The sequence below is a fragment of the Balaenoptera musculus genome, chromosome 15 (assembly GCF_009873245.2).
Source record: "Balaenoptera musculus isolate JJ_BM4_2016_0621 chromosome 15, mBalMus1.pri.v3, whole genome shotgun sequence".
Classification (NCBI taxonomy): domain Eukaryota; kingdom Metazoa; phylum Chordata; class Mammalia; order Artiodactyla; family Balaenopteridae; genus Balaenoptera; species Balaenoptera musculus.
Window position 1 is genome coordinate 21,455,993 of NC_045799.1, and position 10,331 is coordinate 21,466,323.

Genomic DNA, 10,331 nt, shown 5'->3' on the forward strand with positions numbered 1-10,331 from the left:
TTATACACCAATAAAGATATATATTAAAAAAAGAGGTCTGGGTGAGAGCAGACGTGTCCAGCGATGCGTGAGGTATGTGGACACAGAAGGCCCCACCCGCTCTGACAGGAGGTGAGACTCTTGAGCCCCTCATACCTTGCGGTTCATGCTGTTTCGGAGCGAAGACTCGATTTTTTTGTGGAAGAGTTGGATCAGCCACCTGGAGATTGACACGTGGGGACATGCATGAGGCTTCCCAGGTGTCCCTGGGATGCATTCCGAAGGCTGCCTCATCTGGGAAGCCTTCCTCCCTTTTCCAAATAAACCTAAACTCCCTCATCCCTGGGCTCCAACTCTGTACACCCCCATCAGACACTTCTTCCCCTGTGTGCAGTGACCTGTTTCTGAGGTTATTTCTTCAATAGGTGCACGGCTGGACCCCCATCCCATCTCAGCCTCATTCCTCACCACTCCCTCTCTCTGTACTCCAGGCCACACTGCTTTGCCGTATCCTCCTGTGTCCTGTGCTTCCTCTCACCATAGGGCCTTTGCACATGCTGTTCGCTCTGCTTAAAACACCCATTGTCCCCAAGTTAATTAACTCCTACTTATTCTTTTCATCTCAACTGAAATGTCATTTCATCAAAGAAAATGAAATGGCCAGCCCCCAGACTAGGTCAGATCCTCCAGTTCTATGTGTTCATCGCACTTTGTACCTCTTTTTCTCAGTTGTTATAGCCTTTTGTAATTCTTTGGGAGCCATTCATTAATGCAATGATTTGATTAATGTTTGTCTTCCCCACAGGCTGGAAGCTTCAAAAGAGCGGGGACTGTGTAGCTAAGACTCTGGGGCCAGCAAGTCCTGGGCTGAATCCCAATCCTTTCTCAATACTCACTAGGTATGAAAACTCAGGTTATTTCCTATTCTTTCTGTGCCTTGATCTTCTCCTCTGAATATGGGGTAATAATTGACTAACTGCACAGAGTCATTGTGTGGATTGAATGAGACAAGGAACATGCTTGAAACAGTGCCAGGCATGCAGTAAGCCTCCAATCGCTGTTAGCAAGGCCAAAATTTTTAGTGACCACTGCTATTTCCTGAGTACAATGCACAAGCCTGGTGCATAGCAGATTCTTAGTCGATATTCGTTGGATGGATGGAGAGATGAATGCTTGCAAGCTTGTGGTAAGGATTGTATAACTTGGTGCACTTAAAGTGTTTAGTGCACAGCCTGGAGCATAATAAGTGCTCAGTAAAGTTTGCTGAATGAATATTGAATGAGCAAGTGACTCTTCAAGGCAGGGATGTTGTGTGTTCCATCTGTAGACCCCTGTCCCCTTACACCTGAGGCCTGGCATGGAAGTGGCATTTGGGATGTGTTTTCTGAATACAAGAATAATTAGGACAGGGACTGCCCTGGTTGGCACAGTGGTTAAGAATCCACCTGCCAATGCAGGGGACACGGGTTTGAGCCCTGGTCCGGGAAGATCTCACATGCCGCGGAGCAAGTAAGCCCGTGCGCCACAACTACTGAAGTCCGCGCGCCTAGAGCCCGTGCTCTGCAACAAGGGAAGCCACCGCAATGAGAAGCCCGCGCACCGCAGCTGAGTAGCCCCCGCTCGCTGCAACTAGAGAAAGCCCATGCGCAGCAACGAAGACCCAACGCAGCCAAAAATAAATAAATAAATTTATAAAAAAAAAAAGAATAACTAGAACAATCCTGTCCCTCCTCCCATCCACAGCCCCAGGAGATCATACCCCAGGCTGCTGCGCGAGATGCGTACACGGACACTGTTGATGTGGCTGCTGCAGCTGGAGCAGGTGACGGTGGCATGGCCCGAGGTGGGGTCATAACCCAGCTTGAGAGCAGCCAAAATGGAGATGCCCGCCACACTCAGGTCAAAGTTGCCGCTGACTTTGCTGAAGGGAAACAGAAAGAAAAGACTTGGAGCAAGCATTTTCTTCTCGCTGCCATTCAGACTTCACACCAATGCTGGAAGGCAGGTTTTGCTATTATCTCCACTCTGGGTGAGGAGATGGAGTTCAGAGAGGGAAGGCAGCTTGCCCAAGGTCACACAGCAGCTGAGTGAAAGAGCCAGGATTCCAACCTGAAGTTTGAACCCATGTCTGCCTGGCAGAACCCTGCTCTTACCCACTGCCTCAGCCTCTGCCTGTGTGCTGTGTGGCACTGAGAGTGTTTCTCAACCTCTCTGAGCTTCAGTTTCCTTACCCAGACCCTGGACCAGCAGTGGGACACCAACTTTGCCACTAGAAAGCTGAGTTTGGGGGACCAATGACTTTAATAAATGCCCTCATTCATTAAATGGGGTTAATAACTCCTCCCTCAGGGATGAAATGAGTTTGGGATAAGACAGTGGGTGTGAATGTAGTTTGTCAACTCTTCTATAATGTGAGGAAGTATTGTTATTATTTTGTGTGTGTGTGTGATCAGTAAGTGAAATGATAGATGTGAAAGAGCCCAAGTGAAGAATTAAGCAATTCTTGTTGTGGGGAATGGACAGACCCAGCAGTCCTTGTAACGGAAGGCAGACTCACGCCCCTCTCCTCACCAAAGTGTCTGTTTTCTCCCTGGATTCACCACAAAGGAGAAGTTGATAAACTGACAGGTCAGTCTGAGCCACTGTCACTGCTGCACAGAGTCACTGCAGTGAGAGCCCAATATTTAGATTCAGAGCTGTAGTTTGGATGATCTGCCCCAATTTTCACCCCTCCCTGCATCCATACCCTCACCATTGCCTATCTTGGGGGGATATGTGTGTATTTCCATGTTCTTGACCTTGGACTTGACCACATGACTTGCTTTGGCCAATGGCATATGAATAGAAGTGACCATGGGCCAGTTCAGTCCCTCCCAGGCCTTAAGGGGACCTGCATGTTTCTGGTTGCCCTTTTTGCACCTCCACCATCACTAAGAATATGCTCTGGGTAGCCCACTGGTCCAGGGAGGAGGAGGAGATACATGTATAGCAGGGCTACCTCAGCTGAGGTCAACCTACATCAGGGAACCCCAGCCAACACATAGATATGTAAGTGATGATATATGACTTGTTTTAGGTCACTGAGTTTCGGTCACTGATGGTTTGTTACAGAGCGATAGCTAACTGATAAAGGGGTAAACTAAAGGTCCCACTTAGCCTTCCATCCTAAGCCACAGGCACCAACTCAGCCTTGCCCATGCCCTGCATTGAGATGTGGGAAAATTCTCAGCTATTAACCAAGGGTTATGTTGAAAATTCTTCTGTGAAAAGTTCCCCCAGGAACTCTGAGGGGGCAAATGGTAATGGACCAGGCAAAAATTGGGCATTCGTGAGACCTTGGCTCTCATCTCCTCCAAATATCACCAAGAGCTCACCCACACACTCAACAACACTGAGCTTGGAAACGCACATGAAACTCTTTCGTGCCTTCCATTTTCCACTCATCTTGATACTGGCATCTTTGATGGAGAGATCAAGGCCTTGATTGGGCAACGGTCTTATCTGGGAATTGGGAAGCTTGAATCCATGAATAACCAAGCTGCAAAGAAGAAATGATCAGTTAGTCTCTAAGTGTCCCCACAAGGACTCAGTCAATGGTCAGTACAGACTCATTCCCCTCCATCCTGGCCCTTTACCCCAGTTATTCCAAAAGAACCCAGAAGTTATGACAGCAGCCTGGGGAACTCTGTGACTAGGCTTTGAAGTCAGACAAATCTGCATTTGAACCCTGATCTTCAGTTTACTATTGTGTGACCCTGGGCACATCACTTGATCATCCTGCACCTCAGTTTCCTCATGTTGTAAAATGAGCACAGTAACCTCTGTCTTGAAGGGTGCGTGATGATCAGTGAAGATAACAAATGTTATCCCAGTGACTACAAGTTCTGTAAAGGGTGGAATGTGTCTGCCTTTTTTTCCCTATTGTAGCGTAGCCTGATGAGTCAGACACATAGTAGGTGCTCAAAAATATTTGTTGAATGAGTGAATGCATAAAATTCTTTAGAGGACATTTATGGATTTTTCTCCCCAGCACCCGCAACCCTCTCTTGTGATAACAGAACTGCCATTTTACTTTGGAGGAACCCTTCCCCACATCTAGTCCTTGTTGCTCCAAAGAAAGTTGACTTCACCGCCATCTTCAGGGGGTGGAGCTTGAGACTTCAGCACAAGCTCATTCGTGTCTTCTATCCCCCTGACCACAGTGATTGGTCCAGGAGTGTGTACATAACCTAAGACGGACCAATCAGAGTGAATCTTAGGAGTTTTGCTTGAGCTGTAAGGAGAAGGTGCCCTCCTCCCACAGGGCTGGGAGTGCTGTGAAGATGCTGGTGGCCGCTTCGCGGGGAGGCCCTACCCAAGAATTAGCCCTCCCGAGGGACGCGGTGCTGAGAGGTGGCAGGAGAGAAACAGGGTCCAGTGACATTTGAGCCTTCCTTCAAGCTGAACCTGAAGCCAGACAATTCCAGGGACTTGTGAGCCAATACCTTCTGGTTTAGGCCATTTTGGATTAGGTTTTCTGTCCTTGAAACCTCACCCCCACCCCAATCCTAATTAACATGTGGGCTTGGCACAGAGTTTGGGGGTTCGTGACATCCCCGCAGGAGTCATGGTGAGTGCCTGAAAGACCGTTTGTGTGGTTTCCTCCACATGCAGCTTGGGGGATTGGCTCCCCTCGGGATGGTGTAAACATTAGCTTTGGGATCCTAATGTCTCTGAGTTTAGGAGTCAGTGGCTCTGTGAGTCTAGGTCTTGGTGGCCCCAACACACTACAGTCCTGCACACTGAGGACTGAGCTTGACGGACCTTACCTGTAGAAGCTGTACTTCCCTTTCCCAAGGTGCTTCACCTTAAAGCTTCCGGAGAGAGTGGGAATTGTGATCTTCTCCAACTCCTTCTGCAGAGTAGCCACTCCCTGCTGGCAGGCTGAGGGGAAAGAGCGGAGTCAGTGGTCAGAGGTGTGCAGTCTGTTCATGGCAGGGACGTTGGGATTGGAAAGATCTAAAGCAGGGCTCAAGCTAAGGTTTTTGTCAAGGGCCCCAGAGAAAATATTTTCTGCTTTGTGGGTCTTACTGTCTCTGTCACAACCACTCAGCTTTGCTTTTATTGCACAAAAGCAGCCGTAGACAATACGTCAATGAGTAGGTACGGTTGTGTTCCAATAACACTTTATTGATGGACACTGAAATTTGAATTTCATATCATATTCACATGGTGTGAGATAGGATTCTTCTTTTGATTTTTTCCAGCTGTAAAAGCCATGCTTAGTTCCTGGGCCATGCAAAAACATGTGTTGGTCCAGATTTGGCCTATAGGCTGTCATTTGCCAACCCCTAGTTTAAAATATCACCCCCTCCAAATACCCAGTCATGCATCCTGCGGGTGTTATTGAACATCTGCTCTGTGCTCTGCCCTCACAGATACTCTATCTCTCTGGCTTTTGGACTCTCTCGCCACAGGACCTTTGCATGTACCATTCCTGTTGCCTAGGAAACCCTTTCCTCTCATCTTCACCTGGTCGCTCTAGTCATCACTTCCTCTAGGAACTTTCTCTGACTCATCAGATGAGAGCAATCCCCCTTGTTATCATTCTCATGATGCTGTGGGCATCTCTTTTGGAGCTCCCATTGCCGTTTGTAATTATGCATTTATTCATGTGATTTTTTTATTACTATCTCTCTTCCCTACTAGATGTAAGTCCCCCAAGGTCAGTGGTAGATGTCACGGACGTCCTCTATCTTTACCACAGTGACTGGAACTTAATACCTGATGGAGGAATAAATGAATGAATGTTCCAGGGTCAGTAATTCTGCCATCAGTTATTACGTGGTTAACAGCATCGAAAAACCAGTTAAAAGGCAAGCACGTTAAATGAGAAGAGAAGTAGTAGGATGAGGGATCCCAGGAGCCAGTTAGGAAGTAGTAAGAATAATAATAGTAATAATAATAATAACAGTTATCAAGCTCTTACTCTGTTCCAGGCACAGTTCTGGGCTCTATACACGTATTAAGTTACTGAATCTGAACAATCCTGGGTAGTAGGTCCTGTTACAACTCCCAGTTCACAGATGAGGAAGCTGAGACTCAGAAAGGTGACCACACAGCTGGCAGGTGATGGAGGCAGGATTTGAATCCAGGCCTTCTGGTCCCAGAGCCTGTGCCTTGGGATAGGCCTTCTGGGGGTTCAAAAGTAAACAATGCATAGATTGTCACTGCCCGGAGGGAAAAGAAAATGTGGGATGGCCACGATCTGTGGGTCTGCAGCGGCCAGGTCTTGAAGAGTCTCTAATGCCAAGCCCAAGACATCCACTGAGGGCACTAGGGAACCACTGAACAGTGTAAGTAAAGAGGGGGAATGAGCAGCTTTGCTGTATTTCACAACTCTCACATGGGGTGTGAGTAGAAGGGAGAACCGAGGCTGCTGTGACAGAACATGAAGACTTCCAGGCTTAAAGGCCGAGCCCAAGCCTCTGCTCTCTGGAAGACTTCAGGACCACCCCAGCTCTGGGTATAGAGCAGGGACATAATCCTTTCTCTTAGCTCATGGGGAACCTTCCGTCTGCACCCCTGGGATTCAGAGGTGTCCTGCCTGGGCTGGGGTAGGAATTCAGGGGTGGGATACCAGGTCCCTTTGGTCCTGTCCTGATTCCCCAGGGGTCCACCACGGCTGTGGTTCTGCCTTCTGGGTCTGATTTCTCTGGCACTGGCTGTCCCCCACTGTTCTGCAGTTCATCCTCTCTGCCACTGAGAGGCAGCATTGAGCAGCCCCACCCTGGTACATCTGACAAGACCAGAGCTCAGATCCAGGCCGCCCACTTCCCAGTCCCTCCTCCAAGTTTGTCTGCTCATCTGTAAAGGTCGCTGGTAACAGTGCGTCCTTGCAGCGCAGTGCCTGGCACCGACCTGAGCAGGTCAGGGGGTTGCCTCATGCCAGTCTCTCCTCTGTCTGGGCCTGGATGCCTGGCCTGGGGGACCCTCTCTGGGTCACCCACATGGCTAGTGTGCACAATATGGCTGCCAAGCCCCTGCCCTGGGGGAGGGCCTCCCCACACTGAAGACTGAGCCAGGGACCTTGAGACAAAAATCGGGGCTGAGAACCAGCTTGGAAGGAAGTGAAAGGCCTAGAAGCCCGAGTTGGGTATTGCGTAGAGGGAGGGGACCGTGAGGGACCTGAGCACTGGACTTGGGGTCCTCCAGGCCAGGGCTCCAACCCCAGCGCTGCCGCTTCCCAGCCCTGTGACCTTGGGCAGCTCACCTTACCTCAGCTTCTTCATATTAACACAGGGGTAAGAGGGCCTCCTTGGAGGAGCTGTGAGCAGGCCATACACTGGATTTAAAGGGCTGCACACAGCAGGTGCTCAATCAGTGCTCCTCAGAGGCTGGAGGGGAGAAAAGGAAGGCATCCAATTACCGTAGTCCAGGCCCTTCTGGGTGATCCTGGCCACGACGCCGGGGTTGGTGGTCGCTGTCACAGCTGTGCCCAGGGCGGCCAGCACCACCAGGGTCGCCCACCTCCACGTGTCATCAGGGCCCCTGGCCATGTCTTCGTCCTGCAGAGCTGCCAAAACCTCGAGGCCTTGGAGGGGAACCCGGGACCTATAAATGAGGCAGCTGGGGAAGCACAAGTCAGTGGAATGTAGAAAAGAGGAAGGAACACGAGCAGGGGCGGGAGAGGGGGTGGACGGTTGCCTGCCTGCGGTCCCCCACCATGGTCGGGGCCACAGCCCCAGGGCAGCCAGCAGCAGAGCCCGGGAGCCCTGTGTCTGTGTGTGCGGTGTGGTATGCTGTGTGTGTATGTATGTGTGGTGTGTGTGTGGTGTGTGTAGGTTGAGACTTCTGGCTCTGGGCATCATTCTCCTCTCTAAGCACCCCTTCTCCCTCCCTGAACCCTCACCCCAATCCCTTTATCTAAGGACTTCCTGGAAGCTGGGTGATAGGTACATCAGTGTTCATTATATTTTTCTTTTCTTTTTTTTTAATGCTTTATTGAGGTATAGTTGACAAAATTGTATACAGTTGGCCCTTGAACAACACAAGTTTGAACTGCGCAGGTGCACTTATGTGGGGATTTTCTTCAATAAATACATAACTACAGTACTACACCATCCGTGGTTGGTTGAATCCACGGATGTGGAACCTCGGATATGGTGGAACCGCATATATGGAAGGCCGACTCTAAGTTATACGTGGATTTTCAGCTGCTGTCGGGGGGGGTCAGTGCCCCAACCTCTGCATTGTTCAAGGGTCTAGTGTACATTTAAAGGGTACAAGGTGATAATTCGATAAATGTGTGTATTGTCAAGTGACTGTCACAACCACGCTAGTTAACTCATCCATCACCTCACGTAGTTATCATTCTGTGTGTGTAGTGAGAAGGTTGAAGATTTACTCTCTTAGCAAATCCCAAGTGTACAATAGAGTACTCTCAGCTATAGTCACCATGCTGTGCATTAGATCCCCAGAACTCATTCATTTTATAACTGAAAATTATATTTGTCTTTCTACTTTTGATTTCCTTGATGTTTTCCGTAGTAAAACATTTAAGGAAACAGAACCTTTAGCATTTTTTTGTCCTGAGAGGCAAAAATGGTAATAATTAAATGCTTGAATTTTGGAGTCTGGTATCTTAACTGTGGTTTTAAATCTCAACTCTGCCACTCTGTGGTGGTTTGACCTTGGTCAAGCCCCTTAACCTCTCTGAACGTCAATTTCCTCTCTGTGAAGTGGGGATAAACAGAATACCCTCCCTCCCTGTGTTTTTGTGAAGACATAAAGGGCTTTAAACCAGGTAAAGCACCTAGCACAACACCCCTGCATGATAAGCCCACAAATGGTAGCTATTAATGTCACTCTGGCTTTAAAAGTAATCCATGTTCATTGACCAAAATTTGAGAAAGAACCAAAAAAATAAAAATTACCTGCAATCCCTAATTCCAGAGAGGACAAGCAGAAGTGTATTTTAGAGTATTTCTCTCCCCTCTCCCCCCTTTTGGTAAGCATAGTAGAGTGTGTTTTTCAACAAAGAAATACAGAATCACACTGGTCAGTTCTGTGAAGTTCCCTTTTTTCAATGAACAGTATGTAGGGTTCTGTCTCCTTCTACCTGCACTGCACGGTATTTCATTGCTTCCTCATCCTACAGTTTTCTTCACCAAGCTTTTGTTTTTATTCCTTTTTACCCCTTCCTTTGACAGATGTGGAACCTGAGGGTTCGAGAGGGGAAGTGTTCTTCCCACAGTCACGCAGCTAGCTGCTAGCAGAGCTGGGATTCAAACGCAGATGCATCCCACACCATCCTGAGTCCTTCAGTGTCTTGGGGGTTAAGGGGGGCAGTGACCAGCACACACTCCCCATCTCCACACCAGCTTTCCAGAAGGATCTCTGTCTGCTCGGCCCCTGCCCCTCCCTTTGCAGCAGCCTCAGGCCCAGTGTGGGCGGGAATCCCACTGGGCAGCCGCACCATCTCCATGGTGATTAGAGGAGGGGCGGGGCTGCAGAGGGGGAGGATGGCTTCTCTTCCGCTGAGTCCTCATCAGCCCCCTGGCGCCCTGTCTCCCCGACTCTGATTTCATGAAAGCTTAATGAAGCCCATTGAGCCAGGAGGACATGAGACCTCCTGAGTTTTTTTTGGTTTTTTTTTTTTTTCTTTCTTCTCTTCCTCTGTATCTAAAAGGGTCTCCCTTCCTGCCCCAACCTGCCACAACAAGAATCCTTCTGGCTTGCTTAAGAATGAAAACAGTGACCATGTACAGAGCATCTACTATGTGGCAGACACTTTACATATATTGTCTCCAAGCCTAAAAACAACCTGTGAGGGTGGGATATTATTCTCCATTTTGGAGTTGAGGAAACTGAGTCACAGAGTGATTATGTCCCTATCAAGGTCACACTGCCTTTCATGGAGAGAAGAATTCTCCCCTCTACCTTTCCAAGAGGACTTGTCACCCTGGGTCCTCACCCTAGCTCTACCTTCCTGGGCCCCCAGACTCACATGTCTGTATCTGTACAAGGAAGATAGACGCCAAAACACATAGATCCATGACTTGTCAGAAAATTAGATTTTTGAAGAGTTACCTTACACAGTTTTGAACACCTGCAGCTCTAACTGCCCCAAATTCCTGAGTCCCCTGGGTCCAGGCAGATGTTGCATCTGTGAGGGTGTCAGACAGGAAAGAAGGATTAAGAGGAAACTCACATGACGATGACTTACACTGCCACTACATCAGAATCTTAAAACCAACAGGCAAGTTTTTGAAGCAGCCAGCCCCACTGGCTTCCCTCTGATGCTCGCGTTCAGTCAAATCCAGATGAGTCCATCAGCGACCCTCTGGCCTCCTTTTCAGCTCTGCCACTGG

General features: G+C 48.8%; 1 protein-coding gene across 1 annotated transcript in view; it reads right to left on the bottom strand.

The window, feature by feature from the left end:
• Positions 1 to 10,064, bottom strand: part of BPI (bactericidal permeability increasing protein) — a 32,494-nt gene extending 22,430 nt beyond the window's left edge. Inside the window, exons 1-6 of the mRNA XM_036825999.1 lie at positions 10,051 to 10,064; positions 7,388 to 7,587; positions 4,788 to 4,902; positions 3,389 to 3,517; positions 1,739 to 1,900; positions 136 to 199 (exon numbers count right to left, since the gene is read on the bottom strand). Of these exons, the coding sequence (XP_036681894.1) occupies positions 136 to 199; positions 1,739 to 1,900; positions 3,389 to 3,517; positions 4,788 to 4,902; positions 7,388 to 7,517 (600 nt within the window). The 5' untranslated portion in view covers positions 7,518 to 7,587; positions 10,051 to 10,064. The remainder of the gene's footprint in view (positions 1 to 135; positions 200 to 1,738; positions 1,901 to 3,388; positions 3,518 to 4,787; positions 4,903 to 7,387; positions 7,588 to 10,050) is intronic.
• Between the last annotated feature and the right edge of the window lie 267 nt (positions 10,065 to 10,331).